The sequence below is a fragment of the Xenia sp. Carnegie-2017 genome, unplaced genomic scaffold (genome assembly GCF_021976095.1).
Source record: "Xenia sp. Carnegie-2017 unplaced genomic scaffold, XeniaSp_v1 HiC_scaffold_16, whole genome shotgun sequence".
NCBI classification, from domain to species: Eukaryota; Metazoa; Cnidaria; class Anthozoa; order Malacalcyonacea; family Xeniidae; genus Xenia; species Xenia sp. Carnegie-2017.
In genome coordinates, this window is record NW_025813469.1 from 3735727 (window position 1) to 3758000 (window position 22274).

Consider the following 22274-nt stretch of genomic DNA (forward strand, 5'->3'; position numbering starts at 1 on the left):
GGCATGTAATAGGTACTTATGCTTGAGTGCGAGAATAGTCAAGAAATGCATCGGAGGTTTCAAAGTTGTTTATATTTTCATGCATGTTGGGGATGTTAAGATCAATAGCTTCTAAGAAACAATATATTATATTACAGATTTTTGGCAATCTTCGGAAGGAATATTGGTCTACACCAAGACAGATAGCGTACACGTTCCCGTCCTACTCTACGTGCCTCTCGTTGATCATCTCTGTCCTGTCTTTAAACCTTTTAGATCCAATTATGCCGTCCTTGTTTAATGTGCAATGTACCAGATTTTTGACATGGATTTGATATCCTCGCTGTTTGGCATTCACCAAAACTTCCGTTTGTCTTAAGGAAGTTTGCTGAAAGTTGGCTCGTCACTGTCATCTGGATAAGAAGAGATGGAATCGTAATCTGAGATGTAGGATGTGCTTTAACATTCCATCGAATCCCTAATTCCATTCTGGATTCCATCACTTGCTTTGCTGAACGTGTCTTCCTTGGCAAATACGTTCTTTACCCTATTGGCTTATACCGTCTATCCATCACAAGAACCCTTTTCTCCCGCACGTCCCGGGAATTTGATCATTTTAACATGGAGATTTCAGTACTCAATGATGAGAAAGAAACAAACGTGCCAATTAAGAACAAGCAACGCCCTGAACCAGAGGGAGTAAGAACAAAACGAAAGACCAACATTTCGCCTGCCCTATCATGCAAATACAACCTGAAAACGACTGCTTCTGTCTTAAAGGATGAAACAAATTAACCAAAGGTCAAATTAATCTTACTGCTATTATTAAAATTAAGTTAAAATAAGCAAACCCGTCTGGGTGTGCTTTTGTAAAGAAAACAATATTATGTTCCACAAATAGAAAGGAACGGTTGTTGTGGGCACAAACACCATTAAGGGTGGAATGTAAGGCAGTGGGATCAAGTTTTTTTGTATGATATGATGAGTGAAAATTTTGTTTTGCTGTAAATGGAAGATTTTTTTGTATAAAGAATGCCAAATAAACGAGATGGGTGACTGCTGGGTGGTTCTGTGATGGTATAAAGTTGCTTAGATTGATTAAGTCGAGTAATTTGCTAGAGGTAAAAGAATTATAGTAAGAGTAGTGACACTCTTTATTGCTACGACACGAAACATCATCTATAAAAAATCACAGGACAGAACTTTATTTCTCAATGAAGCAAATCACACGTTAAAGAATTGTCGATAGGTGTCTTTAAGACCATGGAAATTTTAATTTCCCACACGGCTGGACCTGAAAGAAATTCATTTGCTTTCTTACCTTCTGCATTTGTTGCTGAATATTTATAAATGCTGCTTCCTTTAATTATCTACTGCATCTGCTGAAAGATTTCCCAATAGTTACTTTATATTATAATCACGAGTATATGGAAAAGCAATACAATAACCTTTTGCTCGATGTGCCCAAATAAATAAGGGATTCGATTTGCCATTAGAGAGCCATTGAAAATTTGGTAAAAACGATAGTACAAACTAACAAACAATAAGCAAAATCAATGTTCTTCCTATAAAAAACACCCTCTCCAAATAATGCAGGTGTACGGACACCAAGACACATACGGCTTCCCAAGCCCCTGGTTGTTATTGTGAGTTTCATGGGCGGATCCAGTTTATGTCAAAATAAGTTATAGTTACTCAGTTTTTAATTCAAATTACATTCTGAAAAACACTAAAATAGTTTCTAAAGGATATAATTTTACCAATGGACTAGCCTCTAAGGCGTTTAGAAATGTAAATATACGCCAAAACGTGCTGCAGTTATTTATTTTGACGTAGTCCGGATCCACCACAGGCCAGTTTCCTTCACCAAAATATGTGAAAAATGAAAGCAAGTAATTATATATACTTTGTGCTTGATTTATTTAATTAAATCACTAATGAATTTTTTTAAAATATTCAAATAATTGTTTAAAGTTGATGATGTAAGTTAAGCAGTCTATACATTGTAGAAATCATGTGTTGCTCATACAATGCCGGTGTGGCGGTCTGAGTTGCTTTTGTTTGCATGTATCAATCGGAAAAAAAGTATTGTAATTTTTATTGTTGTAAGGATCGTTTCAAGTTTCCTGCGTGAAACATCAAACGTTGTTGTAAACGAGAAAACTTCTTTCTTGCATTTATGAATCTTTCAAAAGAATTGAGAAATTTCACTGTAGTCTAACTGTTGTACTCTCTGTGATGATTATTAACAAACACACTGTGTTTAAAACTTTGTGCTTATAAGTAAGTTGAAAGGCATTCGAAGTCCTACTGTTGTTGGGTATTTCATTGGTTGACAATCTATGTATATTTATAAATAACCATATCCTCAACCAAATTAATGCCTTTTGTCATCTCCTGTTCTCTGCCATTCCTAAATTTTTACAACGTTCCTATTCTCCTCGACGAAACAATTGGTCGACAATTTTTTTTGTTTTGCATGGTGTTCCTAGCTAGATTACCATTAAAGCTTCCCAAAATTTGGACAGTAGCTTGCTCAAGCGATCTTGTACTTTCTCACGATCGAAATTGCTAAGAAGCTTTCTTTTCAATGGAAAAAACTCGACTTAAATATATAGTGACTATATACCTTAAATGCGTAATGATTCCAATCATTATGACAGGTGAAATTCATTATTCGACTTTTTAAAAGCAGGTGGTTTGTCGAGTTTTCGTTTGTCCATCATTTGAGTAAAACTTAAACCGGAAATTACGTTTAAAAATATTGTGTTATATTCAAAGGGTAACCTATTTTACGTTGATACAAAGTTTAAAATTACTTTTTGCTTTCGAGAAGGTCATGACTCTAAAAATATAGAAAAATGTAAATTTTCGCTTTCTTATGAGAATTGATTATTTATGCTAATGTTTAGTGCGCGATGTAATAAACAACATTAGTACTTGTAGCTATAAATTTCTGGCAACTTCAATTGTTAATGCAATGATCTTGCCGTCCTGACCATCTTTCTTGGAAATTAATACTAACTTAAAAAGTTACACTGTTTTGTGTTTAAAACGTAGCAGCATGTTCAAATATTATGGCAACATGAAAGAGAAAGTAAAAGTGAGCGCGAATGTTTTATTTTGTTTGTATGTTAAATAACAGACGTTGCATGTCAAAATTAGCATACTTTTTGAGCATGATGATATTCAAGATCTTTTAGAACAGAATATTAAACACATGAACTCCTTCATGTTAAAGTTACATGTGTTCGTGCGTTACAAATCGCTTGTCTGAAGTATGCGGTGAACGAAAGCCATTTGATTCAATAAATTTTACTAGACAATTCTTAGAAGTCCCTGTCATTTTAAGCTAAAATAATTTACTTTTGAAATCATACGATGTCAATCAAAAACAGCTTCATGTATTTTTGAATTTACCAAACGGATACTGTAAAAATATTGAAAGAATCATTACTTTCATGATAAAGGTTTCTTTGGCATCAATTTGCACGTAAGTAGATCATTGTTTAGAGATAGAGGTGAGAAAAAGGATTCTTTGAACTACTGAAGTGGTCAATTGTTAAGTTTCTTTGAATGTTTATCGACATCATTGGTCTTAAATATTTCTCCGTGTCGCACATGAAATGCAAAAGATATACAATCATAACGTCTATACATAGGGAAAATCTTCCTGCTATCAAAACGCATTATTTCTGTTCCTGTTGCCTGTGGATACCACATCCATTTTCCTTCGTTGTCTCTCGTCACGACGCTGTTTCGTTCTGTTATGAGTGGGTATTGAGAAAATTCATCCTTCCCCGCGCTTTCACTGCATACCAGAACGCTGTGCATAACTTTAACTTTATACGCAAAAGTTCCTAATATTCTATACTCGATTTTCTCGGCTTTTCCAACATGCTCTTGATAGGATTCGACTAGCTCATCGATTGAGTAAATAAAGCTATGGGAACATTGTTGACCTTGATTGCGAATAGTATGTGGCAAGAATGCATCAGAGGTTCCAAACTGATTCTTAATCACATCTATGTCATGGAGTTTGCGATTGTTCAATTCCAAGAAACAATTTTTCATGTGATCTTGCAGATTACGGACAGTATTTTCGTCGAATATTGGACTCCACCAAGAGAGATAAGCATATACGCTCTCACCACTTGTCTCGTTAATCTTCTTTTTGTCGCTTAGAAATCCTTTCGATCTAATTATATCAGCTTCTTTACTTGTGTAATGTGCTAGGTTTTTTATTGGGATTGCATATCCTTGCTGTTTGGCAGACTTCAAAACTATCCGTTCGTTTGAACTAAGTATTCTTAGATCAGACTTATGTCTTGAGAAAGGAAAAGGACATTCGTAGTCAGAGATGTGATCGTAAGTTTTGAGTCTATTAAATTCTTCATTCCATTTAGGCAGCCACTCTTGTTGTTGAATGTGACTCATTGGGCAAATGCGTTCTTTACCAGTATTGCATATACCTTCCAACCAACAATAAGACTTGGTTGAATAGTTTCTCAAATTATAAACTTTTTGACTGTTGTTAGAGCTCAGCAAAAGCAAAACGCGCTGTGTGCTTTGTGAAAATGTAATCTTCGAGGAATAAGATTGAGAGAACTCGAGAGAATCTTGTAAACACTTGCTACGTAGCTTGTTCATTATGAACTGTAACGTCGTCACGATAGACAATGAAAGTTGTGAGAACCTTGTTTACTAAAAATATATAAGTTAAATGTTATCTCGTAGTCGTAAACTCATTATGCTATGAAATTGTTATGTAAAAGAGGTGAAAACATACGTGGCAATTTCCGTTGCATGCTATCGATCAATTATTTTAAATAAATTCTACTATAAGAAATATGTGTTCCTGGGAAAATATATGTTCCTTAGAGTTTCTGGCATTGGCAGCCATGCTTGTAAAGCCTCCTAAACCGAAGAAAGCAAAAAAAAAAATTGAAGAATTTTTTCCAGGCAAACATATTTAAAATAGAAACAACAAACACAGTAAATTGAATTTATGGCAATGACGAATAAAATTATAAATAGAATGTTGATGAATGTAAGAAGCTTGCTGCGAAAATCGAGTATTTACGTTTAACAAATGAAATATAATACAATGATTGAAAAATATTCCATTCAGATTTTTAAATTATTCAACAACCAAGTCAATTCATCGCTCAAAACAAACTTTAGTTTTCTAGAGTTAAAATTTGAGCTTCATCAACTAATTCGAACGAAAATTTTTTCAACTAATTCTGTCAACCATAACAACGTTTGTAGTTACGTGCTTCGTATAATTTTTCCTAATTACATGTGCATGCAATTCATTATTGGATTTTTTAAAAACAGGTGGTTTGTCAGTTTCTTGTTTGATGAAAAAATTTAACATATGAGATCTGTCGTGTTAAAGTAAGAATTTGTTCGAACTAGTCGAACGACGTATGTAAATATTTGGTGATGTGTCGAAAATGAAAGCTATTAATTATAGAGAACGTAAGCTCTATTTAATGTATTATATTGCTGTCACTAAAATATCTATACAAATTCATAACAACGGTAGATCTCATGTCGTTTTGAAATAAGCGATTTACAATTAGTATCATGCGATGTCTATTCATAAACGGCTTTAATTTTTTTTAATTTCACAAAAAGGTCATTGCAAAGTTGTGTTAGCATTTGGTTTTCATCTTATTAGATTCTTTTAAAGAAGTTTAGCTTTTAAGCAGATCACTGTTTTGGTTATTAACAGGCTAAAACGTGCTTTGAATAACTGGTATCACTGAATTTCGGAGAAACGAGAAGAATAGTCAAGAAACACAGCGGAGGTTCCAAAGTTGCTTATAATTTCATCCATGTTGGGGATGTTAGGATCAACAACACCTAAGAAACAATTTTTCTTATGATTTCGCAGATCATTAACAGTCGTATGGAGGGATGCTGGACTCCACCATGACAGATAAACGTATACGTCCCCATTGCTCGTCTCGTTAATCTTCTCTTCCCCGCCTTTAAACCCGTTAGATCCAATTATGCCGCCCTTATTTGATGTGCAATGTACCAGGTTTTTGATTGGGATTCTATATCCTTGCTGTTTAGCACCCAGCAAAATATTTCGTTTGTCTTTGTGAAGCTCACTGAGAGTTGGCTCTTAGATCTCTTCTGGATAAGAAAAAGGCGATTCGTAGTCTGAGACGTAGATATGCTTTCCACTTTTCCAACTTCATATTCCGGATTCTTCCACTCGCTTTGCTTAACGTGATTTCCTGGGCAAATAAGTTCTTTACCATGCTTGCTTATACCGTTTATTCATGTTTTTTTTCCTGATTCTGCCATGGCTGAATGGATTTCAATGCTCTCTCAGTATAAAAGAAAATGCGAGTCAAAGAAGATTGGGTAAAACATATTATAATCCCTAATTTTAAATTCAAAGTACCTTTACAATTATGCCATTAGTTATGAATTTAGTAAGAAAAAGATTTGACCAATTGATGAGTTGTGTTCTAATTTATTTTGCTTAGTGAATGCAAATGCAATACGACAAATAAGAGTTTTGTTTGCGTGCTTCTAAAAATATAGTCATTGAGGAGTGAGGTAGAGAGATTAAAAGAGGATGTACTTTTAAACTAATGTGTACACAATAGGTTTGCATTAAAGATGTATTATAGGATGTACAAATCAAATCCTTAAGAAGCTTTTATAGTGCTCTTCAAGCCTAAATTTATTTAAGATTGATCACTACATACAGCAAACTACTTCTTATTTTTAACCCAGGAGGAATAGTTGTTTATAGCGACATGTTGCTGAGCTTGGCGAATTTTTTTTTGCGTAACAAAAGTTTACTTATTGACTAACAGCAGCCAGTATACTGATTGGCTTCTGTCACACGGAAATAATGTACGTCTTCCTTCAGAGTTTCACGTATATAGTCAGGCATAAACTGTAACGACGTACTCGTGAGAAGAGATCATGCCTTTATTTATAGTTGGTATTCAGAACAACTTCAACTGATTCAAATGCGTGTAAATGTCATCTGTTGTTCTAAGAAAGTAGGTAATAATTTCATGCATTTTTATTTACGTATATAAAAAATCAGACAGTGTTTTATAACTGGTAAATGATGAAACAAAACTATTGTTGAAGAGCAGTATGGATGAATATGTTTCATTTTGGCAGATAATGTTTCATTTTGGCAGAAACACATTGGTAAGCAGACTCCATCCTGTCACAACAGGTATAGTTTATATAATAGAACCTTTTGATCTCATTATTTATTTGATTTACTACGGATGAAAGAAAACTTCCTTGAAAAGCGACTTCTCAACGATTATTTTACAGCTTTCATTTATTTTTTCACGCTTACGTGAAACATGCGTGTAACGTGTCACACTTGTTATTCTGTTGCAACAAATTGTTGCGTCAAATGTTTTTAGATGAGGACTCTTTTAAAAAGCTTTTACTTAGTTGCATGAGCTGTACCCGTACGGTTTAATGACACTTTTAATCATGATGCAGCTAATACTTCTTTGTTGCATATATATAATTGTTGCTTCCTTTTAACTACTGCATCTGCTAAAAGATCTCATTTTATGGAAAGGTTTCTCACAAGTTATTTTATATTATTACCTTTTGCTCGATGTGCACAAACAAATTAAGGAATTCGATTTGGCATTTGGCAGAAAAATTTTTTAAAACGTGGATAAGTCTTTTCAATATTTTTACGGCAAAGGATATGTATTATTGGTTTCTATGAGTCATTAGCATAGTAAGGTAATTTTAACAGTAGAAAATAATTCGCACCAACGTTGTAAGCCCTTTTCACTAGACAAGTACCCTGGAAGTTTATGCCCCCTCCTGCAACTTAAACAGGTTTCCTGCGCCCTTGGCAGAATGTTTAAATGACGTTGTAACTTAAACGTGAAAGTAAACGCATCTAATTTTGTTTTGTAAGCTGACATTACAGACCGTTTAAAATTCCTCGGAAACTGGATGGTTCCCGCGTTCATTAATTGGAAAATTTAGTACAGCTGTAAAAACATAGTATAAACGATGAGGCACACTCCAAAAGTTGTAGGTGTATAGATATCAGACATGCACTCACGTCTTCCCAAGCCCCTGGTTGTTATTGCGACTTTCCTTCTCCAAAATATATAAAAAATGAAAGCTAAATTGATCATATAAACTATGTGCTTGATTCCATTTATTAAATTGCTATTGAAATTTCTAAAATATTGAAATAATTGTTTGAAGTTCCTGTCGTAAGTTAAGCGGTCTATACATTATAGAATTCATGCGTTGCTCATACAATGGCGGTGTGTGACGGTCACTGAGTTTGTGTTTGTCCCTGAGTTTGTATTTCATCCAGTATGTGCGCATTTTCTACACGTTATAACAAACCAAGTGTCTAGTAACAATATTTATAAACTGTCAAACATACATATGATGTGTTTTCTGGATCTAAAGAAAATATTATAACGTGCGCTTCTCGACGAGTTGATGTGTACAAATTTTAATTTTCAAAGATCTTTATAACCTACAAATGATGATTACTCAGTATACTTTGTGAATGTTTGTGTTTCTTTTTTGTCTCTTTCGTGTTTCTACTTATCCCACGTCATACCATCTTATCCCATATTTACTATCACGTTTTCATCCCACCATGTAATTTAATATTATGTAAATAGCCATTATATATATATCCCTCTATACTTGTAAGTTAATACTGTCTGATGATGTCTTCAGAGTCAAGACGAAACGTTACACTTATAAATAAATATTTTTTTATATGTTATTTTGTATTAAATGGCTCTTTTAAAAGCACTTTGCTGGGCTCTGATATTTATATTAAGAATTCGCTTTCCACTCGGTATATCCCTGGTCACAATGATGATTAACTTTAAAAATTCGTAGGTCGCTTGGAAATGTTCTACTATCATTAAGGTTTACTCAGCTGATTTCTCAATTTTTGTTTACAATTTACAAAGCGATCACTGTAAAATCTTGATCAGAATTGTGTCTTTGAACTTGAAGATTTCTTCCGCACATCATTTGTCTGTAAATAGATTATTGTTTTGGATAGTAACGTGATGAAGCTTGCTTTAAATCACTGGAAATCTCCGATTATATTTCATGTAAATGTGTTCCCAAGTTATTGATATAAAATATCTCTCCTTCTCGCACATGAAAGGCAAAAGACAAACAATCATAACGTCTATACTTGGGGAAAATAATCCTGCTATCAAAACGCTTGATTTCATCCTTTCCTGTCGCCTGTGGATACCACTTCCATTTCCCTTCGTTATCTCTCTTTACGACGTTGCTCTCTTGTATGTGTGGGTATTGAGAAAATTCATTCTTCCCCGCGCTTTCACTGCATACTAGAACGTTGTATTCTACTTTTGTTGTGTATGCAAAGGTTCCCAATATTCGAAACTCCATCTTCTCATCGTCAATGTAATCTTGATAATATTCAAGCAAATCGTCGATTGGATACTGAAAGTAATGGCTACATTTTTTGCCTTGTCTGTTCTTAGAATACACGCGAAATGCATAGGAGATTCCAAACTGATCTTTAATGTCATTCCTTATGTTGATATCGTGATCAAAGACATTTAAGAAACAATTTTCCATGTGATCTTGCAAATTATTGACATCATCTTCTTCAATGCGTGGAGCCCACCAACACAGATCAGCATAGACGTCCTCGTCGTTAGTCTCGTTGATCTTTTTTTCTCCTCCTATAAAGCCGTGAGAGGTAATTACACCATCCTTATTATTTGTGCAATGTACCAGATTTTTGATTGCGATTGGATATCCTTGCTGTTTGAAAGACTGCAAAATATCCAGCTCTTCTGTGCTGAGCTCGTCGAGAATTGGTTCATGGTTACCATTTGGCCATGGGTAAGGAAAAGGGCATTCGTAGTCTGATATGTAGTCGTACTCCCAATTTCAATCAAATCCTTCATTCCATTCAGGATTCTTCCACTCTTTCTGTTGTACGTGTCGTTTTGGGCAAATACGTTCTATACCGCCACTGTTGCACATACCGTCAATCCATTCTATCTGTGACATTGCCATGGCTAAACTATTTTACAATATTCAATGATCTTGTGTTGATACAAATTCCTAAACAAGTTACGTGCATCCTTAAAATATGATCCTCGAGGAGTGTGGTTGAGAGAAAATGAGAAAAGTTTATGAGCTGTAGGATGTACCAACCAATTCTTTTAAAAGCTTTCACGATGTGTTTCCACTCACACATTTAAATTTATTAATACTTGCACCGATCTAATCTCGTTTAATACAAGTTTTTTCAAGACATTTAACTCTGAATGGAAAATAATATTTTCGTATTTTCTCCCTAACTGACGATCATTGCTTAGCGCCACATGAATGTTTTTTATTGGTCTACAGAAGCGTTTATATTGACATTTGTCTACACGGAAGTAATATACGATATCATTTTCTAAGAAGTCCGATATGTTAACACACACAATGTAGTTGAATTTTTTTCAACTATAAAGTCATATGTTGGATTACATAGTTTATTTTCCTAAAATATAAAAAATACAACCCGTGCGTTGATTGGTCTTTCGTTGTGTTTGCATTAGCTTGTACAGGTCGATATGATCTGAAATAGAATTTACAAATCAATCATCAATGCTCGTTGAAATACAAACACATTTGTTTCGCATTAGTGTTGCTTTATAAAAGAAATAAAAGATTTTTTCTATGCTTGCACTGGCATACGCAAACCTCGGACATGTCTGTGAAAACTCTCCACCTGCGGTCGACCTGCACTTATCTGATCTCTAGTGCTCCCAAACGTACCTCGGTTTAGACACTAGTATCCCGAAGGTGTGAGTTCAAATCAAGTCCAAGTCACAAGTTTTTCATGTGCATATTAAAAAACCGTGTTAGGATTGATATATTATATATTAGACACCGTACGCATTTTCGCAAACGAATAGTTGGATCGAGTTGCAATGACAACAACAGAAAAATTGGATTTCATTGCGTGCTACGACTTGCCCTACTGCGAGTTTCATCTTCACTCAAACAAAACTGTTTTCGTCAAATATGCAAATCAGATTGTAGATATAGTGTTTAAAAATTAGCATATATTTCTTGAACAATTTGATGTATAAGAAAGAACCTGTTTAAATTTATAAGTTTAGTATGCGCTCTCGGTCATAATACTGTAGTTGTGTTTAAACGATATGTGGCAACGAAATATCCACAATGAACCAGCTAGTCAATGAGACAGGGAGTTGATTCAATGTGATATATTGTGATTGGTATTCACTAAAATATTGATACAAATTGTAAATGTCTATGTCACGTTTTGAAAATTTACATCTCAAACTATCCAATAACGATGGAAATCAGCTTATATGCTTTCGTTTACAATTTATTAAACAATCACTGTAAAATCCTTAACTGAATTATGGCTACAAACTTAGAGTTTTAGATACAATTAATGAATTTTCCAAATCATTGGTCTTAAATATCTCTTCTTCTGGCACATGAAATGCAAAAGACACACGATCATATATTCTATACTTGGGATAAATTTCACTGCTATCAAAACGTATAATTTCACCCCCTCCTGTCGCCTGTGGATACCACATCCATTTGCCATTGTTATCTCTCTTTACGACGTTGCTGTCTTGTATGTTTAGGTATTGAGAGAATTCCTTGCATAAAATTCATTCTTCCCTGCACTTTCACCGCATACTCTACTTTACTTGTACTATACTTTTTTCACAATAGTTGTAACTTGCTTGCAGTTTTGACTTTTTGTAATGCCTCAAAATTCTCTCACGCCTCGCTGAATGTCGGTTAGCCAGGGGGACCATGTAATCAGTCTCTTAGAAAGTATAAAAAGCCACGAGAAGGAGGTTGAGAAAACACGACAGGATGTATTTGTCAACCAAGATTAATAATAGAAATTTTTTCAGTGCGTTTTCAGCTCTCTATATTTTTTAATTCATTACAACATGCAGGGACCTATTTCATATTTGATACAAGTTTTTGTAACTCGAAAGGAAAATAGTAATTTTTAGTTTCTCTTAAGCTAGGCAAGCATTACTTTAGCGATGGGTATTTTTTCTTAATATAAGTGTTCGCTGATTGGCCGACATCAACCATGTAGATTAAGTAGTAGATCTTGTCAACTTGACTTGATATTAATATCTTGAATTGATGTTCCCGGCAACTTCAACAAGAGAAGATCTACCTGAACTTTTAGTTAAACAATAGGAGAGCTCTATATCAATAATAAGCTAATCAAATGAAGAATTTAAAAAATATTTTTTAAGTGACTGCATTCGTTACGATTGGTAACCAGCAAATCAAAATGGCATATAATGTTTTCTGAAACTCTCAACTTGAGAAAAATCTCAAGGAAAACTCAAGTTAACTCCAAATCAATCGACAAAGCATTTCGTGAGCATATAGGGATGTGTTGAATATTGGTAACACGATTAAAATCACCATAAAAATGATTAATTTCTGTCTATTGTTGATAAACGTTATGGCGATATTATATTTACCGACGACACTAATTGTAAAACGTCAAATCATTGTGTCAGTCAATTTGTACAAATGTTATAATAAATGCCCCTGATTGTGCCTTTACGCAGGCTAGCAAAGGCAATTGCGCAAGAGGAAAGAAGTATAATTTGTACTTCAAAATTTCATATCGAATGGCGACATTACTGGGGAAGTTTTATTTTAATACTTGGCGAGTTTTACCATTTAAACACCAATATCGTTTGGGATTATATAAGAAAGAGGTTTGTGCACGACATGTTGCTTCTGACTTTTAAAGATACAAATATGTTTTGTCTGAAGGGACTTGTCCAGTTGTCCTGTCAGTTAGATTACATAATTTGTCTTGAGCAAAAGATTTCTTTGCTTCGCTATCACACATCAACGCTTGCCTATCTCCATATGAGCACTCTTGTGTTTATCTACAAGTTTGGAAAACTTTCAATCTTGCCCTGTTCATTGATCTTAATCGCGTTTTCTTGATTGCATTCCGAAGTCAGACTCAGACTGTCAGGGTCCTGGAGTTGGCTACCTCACCTGTCGTGCTTGGTTTAGGTGTATGTAACTGAATTTTGAACAGCTAAAAAATTAGATTTTTTGGTTTGGGTAAAACAGGCCTCAAAATAGCTTTGCTGTAAGATGAAGTCAGTTCAATGCCTTGTCTTTTGTTGTGGTAATATTCAACCAGAAACGTTTGAAATTTATTCATATGACGTTTTAAATCAAGTATATCCTTGTGATTGGGCCTGATTGGCAATGCCTATGGATTAAAGATGAACAAAATTAAAGCATGGATGTTCTAACCCCTTCAATTATTTTACTAAATTGATAAAAACTGACCTCCCTTAGTTGATGTTAGGATACTTTTTAATCTACACATTTATAAAATGGTAGTTTATAATCATTATATAGGTTGAATGTTTGCTTTTGAAAAGCCAGAAAGCATTCTATGCCAATGTTATTGCCCGAAATGAAGAAGAAAGACGGATAGCTGAAAAGATTAAATCAAATCTCAATGCTTCAAAAATTGAAGTAGAAGACATATCAGGCATGCTTTGAATTAACCATATTTTTTTATTCCACCATAGAATACACCCTAGTGATGTAAACTGCAAAGTTGGTCTCTCACAAGTTTCTTAGACTATTGACTGCCATTGTTTTAAGATCTGCATGATTGGTAGAGGTATTTTACCAACAGGCATCTACTGTACGAGATTTAGCATTTTATTGCTTATGGCTTTAACTGTTTTCATCAAATGTAAAAATCTTATAGTTTTTCTACACAAGATTACTTAAGAGTTTGGACTCTGAGACTTGACTCAACTTGTCCCCTCTCAAAACTGTCAGGCAATGTACCTGACCTTTTAGGGGGGTCTTGAAGGGAGCTAGGCATTTAACATACTTTTTTACATTTGAATCTACAGTATGTTTGGACAGCAGTTTCAATGAAAAGGTTTGTAACACTACTTCTGCACTTTAGGTGGCTGTGGTTCCATGTACAGAATATTAGTGGAGTCGTCAGAATTTGAGGGAAAGCGCACCATACAACAACACAGAATTATAAATGATGTAAGTCTATGTTTTTAAAACTTGTTTTTGGCTGGCTTTTCTTTCGTTATTATCTTTCCAGTAGAATATAAAAATCATTGTTCATCAAGGCATTTTATACAGCTGTATTGCAGTCTGTTTGGGATGGTCAGTTCTCACAAAAACTGACTTTGCACTATCTTTAAATTGTGTTTCATGAAGTATTGAGGAAATACTGATGGGAAAGTGTGCCCTGAATCTGATTGGTTGAACAATCTTATAATATTTAAGTTATAGCAGTTATACTTGCCAGGGGTCTCTTTTCACTTTGGTTGCCTGCACCAATTGATCAGTTCATTATAATACCTGTTCAAATGTGAGCTGGGATTATTGTTTAACATGATAGTCAGCTCTGCTGCTGTAGCCATAGGACTAGTTAATGTTGATATTTTTATACTTATTTTCAAGCCATGCAAAATTTTTACTTGCTTCTTCTCTTGCTTACCCATTTCGTTTTCTCAAGTTTCTTTTCTCCTCACCTTTTCTACTTAAGACAAAACTAGAGCTTAAAACAAACTTTTTCCTTAGATATTGAAAGATGATGTAAAAGACATGCACGGACTGACATTGCAAACATCTTCTACGAAATAGCTCGCCGCAAACAGTTGGATGCTAGAGAATAAGTCTCAAGCAGGGGCGGGTTGAGACTACGTCACATTCAGCACGCGACGTAGTTAAATTCTTCACAGCAGAAGAAAAAATTAATCAAATTTTAAATGCCCCTAGTTGAAGGTAAAAACAATTTGCCGCATGTGGAATGAAGTCCGTTTTGTCGAAAGGACCAAGAGCATTTTTCTATTCGTCTTTTGCAGGTTCGAGTCTCGTCTTGGCATGGTGTAGTTTGTTTCGTTGTGTGAATAATGATCATGAATTCTTTATCCGAAAATTAAATAATTTTTTTGTGTCCTCACAACGAAAGCATTAGAAAAATAAACATATTGTCAGGGTTAAATAGTATTATGAGAAAATAGTGCAACAACTTGCATTCACTGAGCAATGTTATTGTTTCCAGGACCTAGATTAACCATGGGATTAAGGGATCAAGTGGCTAAAAATACTTATATTTCACTTGCGGGAGAAATACCCATAGCTAACCCGCACAGAGTCAGCACGCCTTAAATTGTGCTGAATTTGGAGACTAAAATCTGTCTCTTGATTGGTTTATTGCCGTTGTGCTGACTAACGAGCCACCGTTTTTGCTGAAATGTTCCAGCGGTGTTGTGCGAAATTCAGCACAGATTGAGATTGTTGATAGCTGATGTTTTATCTTTGAGCTTCAAAACCAACAATATTAATGAGAAGCATGGCATCTTTCACAGACCGAGTCGAAGATGCTTTTACGAGGAAAGATGAGACTTTTATGGCTCAACTCTACGGAGAGATGTTGGATTGCCTGAAAGTCAAAAGCATTGTTACCAGCGATAGTTTGTTGGATCGTCTCGGTGTTGATATTTTCCGAAATATCAATGCCGAATTTTACATACCGCAGAGTGCCAAGACAAAGAACACAAATTTGGTAGCCTTAAGGTTAGAAAACTTATGACATGTTATGCATGCATGCTTACACAAGAATATATAAGCAAATATGAATTGACTTGATGTGATGCCCGATGGATTTGTCATTTGTGTTTTATTTATGTGATTCAAAACAAAACAAATTTTCGAATTTCGATCATATTTAAAACGTTTCTATTGATTTATTTCTTGATGTGCTCATTAGTGTACTTAAGATAACATATACAAAAATAAACTGAAGCATGATATTTGAAATTTGCATAACATTATTTCAGATCTGCTACAAATGGCAACTGCCTCTATAGTTCATTGTCAATTCTGCTTGTTGGTGACAACTTTGTGGTGACTATTTTGAGGCTGATGACCTCTATAGAATTATTTTTATTTGCTGATTATTATTTTGCTGATTATAATAATCTTTTTGAAACTCAGCATAACAAACACTTTGATCCTATCTCAAGCATGGTGGCCATGTCAGTCTCTTCTGAAGCTTTTGATAGTGCTGGAAGTGGTTGTTCTGTTGCTAAACTGGTCAGGGCAGAAGCTGTGTTAAATGCAAAAGATATGTCATGGACTGCGTTTGTTTGTTTGTTGGCACTCTCTTCAGTTACATCCTGTAGCATTTTTTCTTATTATCCTGACATATACTCTGGTGCTTATAAAGGGAATTTAATATTTAACCAAAGAATTGAACCTCAAATTCTATCTAGGGCTTGTGCTTCTACTAGTAATTATTTGTGAGTTTTGTTTAGCTTTGAAGGCTTAGCTCCTCAAGCAACTGCATTCAAACACAGTCATTATGTGCCTTTGATACTTAGTGGGAAGGGAACTAAAAGAAAGGGAAGTAGTCACTTGTCACAAGCTAAAAAGCCCAGTATACAAACAAAGTTGAGGTTTACACCTTCTGGTCCTACTCAGACAACCATGACAACTAAGGCTCATCCATATGGTATATCTCACAGGTAAATGTCCCAGGTTTTGAGAACATAAAAGTATTGTTAAAGATCTTAAGTACTATTCCAGTCACTTCTTGTGAGTGTGAGAGATCGTTCTCTGCTTTGCGAAGATTAAAGAACTATACAAGAAGTACTATGGCTGCTGACAGGTTAAATGGTCTTGCTTTATTGTATATTAATCAGGACATTAATTCAGATATAGAAAAGAATATAGATCTTTTTGCAAAAGACAAAAGAAGAATTGACTAGCTTTCTAGTAAGGAGTGAAAGTTTTTGATGCCTTTTTAAACTCTTGACTGTAAAGATGACTGCTGCTAACCTCATTCAATATAAACACAAGCAATCGCTCTCAGGACTTTACTTCCCTGAACAATGGACATCTACAAACATTTTTTGATTTTTTTTGTTGGCAACTTCATTTGATAAATTGACATAAAATGTCAGAAGCCCTCAAAGCATATTTTACTGCGAGTTTCCTAGGCATGCTGATGAGCTCTGATATTGAACGAAATTATCATAAATCAATGATTTATGAGCAAGAGTTTTAGCTTTCCAACTGTAAAACGCAGGAAATAGCGTTTTCTGCAATCCAATTTTAAAATTTTACCGGGGACATGCTTCTGGACCCCATAGAAAAGTTGCGCTAACGGTGCGACATTGTGCCTAAGTTCATATACGAAGCTGGATCCGCCCCTGGTCTCAAGGTCATGCTTAGCTCGCTTAGCGCTTATGGTTTCACACCCGAAGTTTCGTATGAAGTGTACTTATTTGCATAAAGCAAAATACGAAAGCCGCTGTTTTTAGAATCCCCAAAATGAAGTTAACCAAGCGCGCAAAGCATGACTTTAAGACTCATAATTTTGTACTTGAACAGTAAAAAGGGTTTGCCCTAAAGGCTCTCCGAAACTCTCATATATTCTTTGGCTGTGTTAGTCAGAAATAAGAAAAAGGAGAGCGATGCATCGAAGCTCAAACGAATGTTCGAAAAAGCTCTGAAGGTCCTAGTACATCTCACTTGGCACGCCATTGTCATGTCATGTCATGTGTTAATAACTAAATGTATCTTTTCACAAAATATTGATGAAATGTTTTCCAAAGATTGATATTTATTTAGAAAATGTTTGCCACCCTTTTTACTCTCACTAATTAGTAATACCAAATTTTACCAATCACAAATCACGATATAAACTAAAAGCTCCATAATTTGAGTGTCTGATATGTTATCCTTTACGCATGCGTGTGTTTGTGCGTGAAAAGCATGCGACAAAACAAATAGCTTTGGAGGCCAATATGTCACTGCACCCTTTCTCCTACACAGATCTCTATGATATTCTAACAAAAGACTTAAGTTTGATTTTAAAATAAAAATGTTGTCAAAAAGTATAAGTTGCCAAAGTCAACAAAGATAAAATCCAAGGACCGTGTAAAGTTCACCAAATGTTAACGTCATATCTCTTCCAATTCTTTTTGAATTGTGGTCGCTCGTGTTTTGTGTACGGCGCTTACTCAGATCAGCAAGGTTCTTCTGAGGATATTTGGTATGCAGCAGCGTAGACCGTGATGGCATTTTCTTGACTTAACAAGTGCTCCATTGTAACATGAAGTTGCACAGTGTCCAATTACTTCCATCTCGTTATCCATAGGACTGTAGCATGTTGTACAATCCGCTGGCCAAGCCTGCTCACCTAACAGCAGGAGCAGAAGAAACCAGATCCTCTTGTCCATTGTGCGAGCTTTCAAAGTCTTATCTGCGAGGGAAAAACGATGATTTTCAATAATTGTATATCGTTCGGGTGTTCATAATGAGCAGCGAGGCGAGCGAGCTTTCTTGCTGTCCAAGGCATTCGACATTGGAAAAGTTTATGTCTTAAATGGCATTTTGGCAGCTGCGAAGGCTATCAGAATGAGCGATGAAATAATTGTCAGCAATATGCATTTGCATTTAATCGCGATTTGCATGCAAAAGCTTGCACGAAATCGAGGCGACTTGTCAACGTGAAGCCCAACGTGGTGTTTGTTTTTATCAAGGCACGCTATAATTTTTTTTACGGTATGTGTTCCTGTGGATGAATGCCCAATTGCTTTCAAGAGCTCTTGGGAAGTGGAAAAGGATATGGGTTTTAAATTATTTTTCCCTATTTCATGCAAATATTACCAAATGCAGACTCTGCTTGCCTTAATTTTTCAACTTTTCAAGTCTCATCTCATGAAATTTGTAAAAATTTATTCACACGCAGTTTGAGTCGTTTAAAAATATGGTCATCGCTCTCGATATGTTTAGAGAAATCAAGCACTTATTTATTGTCAATGTATGGATAGCTATGGACATCTATGGACATCTACAGAATACAAATAACTAAAGCTTATCTCCCTCAGATAGGGTTAAAGTAACATCTCATTTTTTCAAAAATTCTATTACATTGATTGTGTATTCGATAAATATTGGATGAATTTGTAATTTTCCTGAGCACCTCCCTATTTTTCATTTCACATTTAACTATGTCGCTCTTATTTCACCGTTCATTTCGTTTTGATGCATTGAAAATACGTCAATTCAATAAAACTGAACTCGCACAAATTAATCTTACACTCGGATTAAGTTTAGATTGATCGTCGAATGCACGAACTTAATTATTTAAGTAATTTCAAAATCGGCAACAATCCCAAAAACTCCAAGCTTTTAGCTCAAATTGCGTTGATGATGGCAAATTTTACGACATTTGAGATGTCCCAAGAGGTACAAGGTACAAGCATGTTACAAATAATCTCTTGATTGCTCAAATAATTAGCAACATGTGTGAGAAGATGTTTGCACGAATTATCGAAAGATTCCGTAAAGCATTATCAGATTGGACTACTGCTGCTGTACCGGTTGCTACACTGGCTTTTCGTGCATGTAACACAGTCTTTTACAGCAATTGTTTTAACCGTTTTGTAAGTATGAAGTTTTTAAGCACGCTGGTCGTGCAAAATCAATGCTGTGACGTCCTTTGTGCGGACATCAATGAGCGTCATGTAAATTGCAGAATACATTACTAAACATTACCTTGCTTCGTAAGAAAACTACTTACAATGAAGATTTCTTCTTTTTCTCGAGTTACTTGTCCAGCCGAGTGTCAAGTGAACTCTCTACTTGAGCGGTCGGTAAGCGTATACCGTGTGTCCACCGTTACTTCTGCATCCAATATAAATGTGAAACTCCCACATTGCAATAATTCCATTCATCTTTCGACGTCAATTTAAATTTGAAACTCCAATCAGAGGTTGCAATTACATATTAATACTTTGATGACTCGCCGGCCTTACGTGTTGCGTTTGCAAGTTTAAGAATGCTTTCGAAAGTTGGAAGAATCGAATCTAGAATTCTCGATTTTTCATTAATTTTTCTTTCAAGTTTTTTTGCGGGAACATATTTTGAGATTATGAAATTTGAAAAAAAATCAGTCGAGCACAGCTGGATACATGAATAAACACCCACTTCCAAAAACGTACAAGTGCCACCTCATTGTGTCGAATTTAATTTTTTGTGAATGTTTATAATGCTAGCAACAAAACTCTGTGGGTGTGTTAAAGAATTTAGGCACCAATTATTTTTTAATTAGCATAGGAAAATATCCATCTTGTAGTATAATTATCAATGAATATCTGTCCCGTGTGCGTCATGTTTGTTTCATTTGCGTTTGACGTGTCGTAGTCGTGCCGAATAAGAATTTAAATTAATCATGGAAGGCCGGTGCTGTTAGACCTCACCTGTAAACTTTCCATGACAAAGATTCCCTTCCCACCAAGAATTGTACTTAAAAATGTTGTTTTAGTCGGGTTTGCAATTGTCAATGTGAAGTAAAGAGTAAATCACAATGGGTATGCATTAATTAGATCAATATATACTGAGGATTAATCATTACGCATTCGAAAAAAAGTTGCAGAAAATGAATGATCGTACTAGGTGGAAGATCGACGTTTATTATAATACCAAAGTCAACAACACGCAATGAAGAAATGAGAAGCGTAAGATTGTTTTTCTATCCTTAATACCTTCGCCATTGATGGATCATGTGTTGTGTGAATATGTCTGCGTGACGATTTTAATGTCGATGTCTGACTCCGCGGGACAGGTCAAAAGCTACCCGAACACAAACATTTGCGTTTCCCGTTTGTGCTTTGCATTCTTCGTAGAAAAAGAAGCCATGTAAACTGCGAGAGTGTTGAAAAAAAAGGAAACGACACAAACATTTTGAAATGAAGAAATTTTTGGCTTTGCAATATATAATTACCAGGCTGCCAGCATGTCATGGGTGTAATATGCCACGTGACTGTAACCATGAACCATTGTCTAGGATTAAAGAATGATGTCTCAATAATTAATTAAATACAATATTACACAAAAATGCCCCATTTAAATAAGATCAAGACTTGACTGCGTTAATTTAGGAAGATGAAGACGATTTAAGCTATTACGGATCACCCGTTCAACAACCTGATCATGAAGAACAGGCCGCACTGCAAAGTACAAACTGCTAAAATCAACATTGATTCGTACATCGATGGACAAACGTGCGCAAGGATTGTTTTCTGGCAATCAAACATGACTACATCTTTATTCAATTCATACTTGTTAATTTTTCATTTCTTGGCCGACCGTCGATTTACCAGACTTAGCAGTTGAAGTAGACTTATCACTGCATTGACAACCTAATGTAATGTAGCCAGTGAGTGTATCGCCATTTTGGGGTGCCTCTGAACTGGCTGCCTGTGCATGGCTAAGCGCGCAAAGCATTACCGTGTAACTTATTCTTTAATGGATCAGCTTTTTCTGTCACGACTGGCCCTTCAAAGGGGCGGTAGCTACAACGTTGATTGGGGGGTGCATATTCATTTCAAAAAATTCAGTAGGGCACAACTGTATATATGATAATGCACACCCCTCCTCCTCCAATTAACGTTCTAGCTACGCCTCTGGACACAGTTACACAAATATTTTTATTGTTGAAGGTGAAAACTGTCATGACTTTTCCTTCGTATGTTCTTTGGCTTTTCAGTGGCGCTGGATTCTTGTCGCATTGTATCCTAATTGGTCGCCTGTTCCAGTGCGTTCATAAACTTATCTATAAAAGACGATACGACAATTTAATAGGCTATAACTTTCAACGCGCCTATAAAACAGTTGTAATTCCGTCGTCTTAATCTATATAGTAGCGAGCCTAAGCAAAGACTACGAGTACGAATACGAATTACGTCATTTTGGCGCGAAAACATTGCTGTGACAACAAAAACATGTAACCGTCATCAATCTGAGTACGATGAGTACAATTTAATAATTCAAGAAGTTCCCTAATAGTGTGCAAATCAACCATTGTTTGAATTTGCTCTTCCGAACATAACGAAGTACTTTTTGGGCGCTACGCCATACTAAATAGCGTTGTGGTTGAGAAATCCTGCTCAGAAACGCACCCCCCTGTATAAATTAGAGCACTCTTGAATTATTAAAATTAGCCAAATGTAACACGTGAACACCGCGTGCCATTTTTCAAATGTTTTGTGCGTGCTGTTTTCGAATTTGTTAAGTGTTTCTTCCCATTGGAATTGTTAACTTAATATTATGTCTGAGCCACTTCGTTTTAAATTTATGTTTGTCAAATGTTTAGTGGGAGCGTTTGAATTTTTTTATCATTGGGTTCGAACATAAATTTAATATTT

The 22274-nt window shown here is 35.3% G+C and overlaps 1 protein-coding gene and 2 long non-coding RNA genes across 4 annotated transcripts; 1 reads left to right on the forward strand and 2 right to left on the reverse strand.

Moving 5' to 3' along the window:
• Positions 1 to 935: 935 nt before the first annotated feature.
• Positions 936 to 19017, forward strand: LOC124436792. Of its 2 annotated transcripts, none has more exons than XR_006945489.1 (6): positions 936 to 942; positions 12635 to 12764; positions 13432 to 13567; positions 14000 to 14088; positions 14635 to 14838; positions 14919 to 15095. XR_006945489.1 is itself a non-coding variant. In XM_046986763.1 (6 exons), exons 3-6 carry the CDS (start codon positions 12675 to 12677, stop codon positions 18353 to 18355), a joined length of 450 nt encoding a protein of 149 aa, XP_046842719.1. In that variant the 5' UTR covers positions 936 to 942; positions 5791 to 5795; positions 12635 to 12674; the 3' UTR covers positions 18356 to 19017. The 2 variants fall into 2 exon arrangements, 1 of the variants encoding a protein (XP_046842719.1); XM_046986763.1 differs by lacking the exons at positions 14635 to 14838; positions 14919 to 15095 and adding exons at positions 5791 to 5795; positions 18221 to 19017.
• LOC124436793 lies at positions 17655 to 19744 on the reverse strand. Its single transcript, XR_006945490.1, has 2 exons — positions 19624 to 19744; positions 17655 to 18325 (listed from the first exon to the last, which is right to left on the reverse strand). It is a non-coding gene; the product is annotated as an uncharacterized LOC124436793 (long non-coding RNA).
• Positions 19745 to 20524: 780 nt separating this feature from the next.
• On the reverse strand, positions 20525 to 21035 carry LOC124436878. The gene is made up of 2 exons (XR_006945522.1): positions 20852 to 21035; positions 20525 to 20771 (listed from the first exon to the last, which is right to left on the reverse strand). It is a non-coding gene; the product is annotated as an uncharacterized LOC124436878 (long non-coding RNA).
• Between the last annotated feature and the right edge of the window lie 1239 nt (positions 21036 to 22274).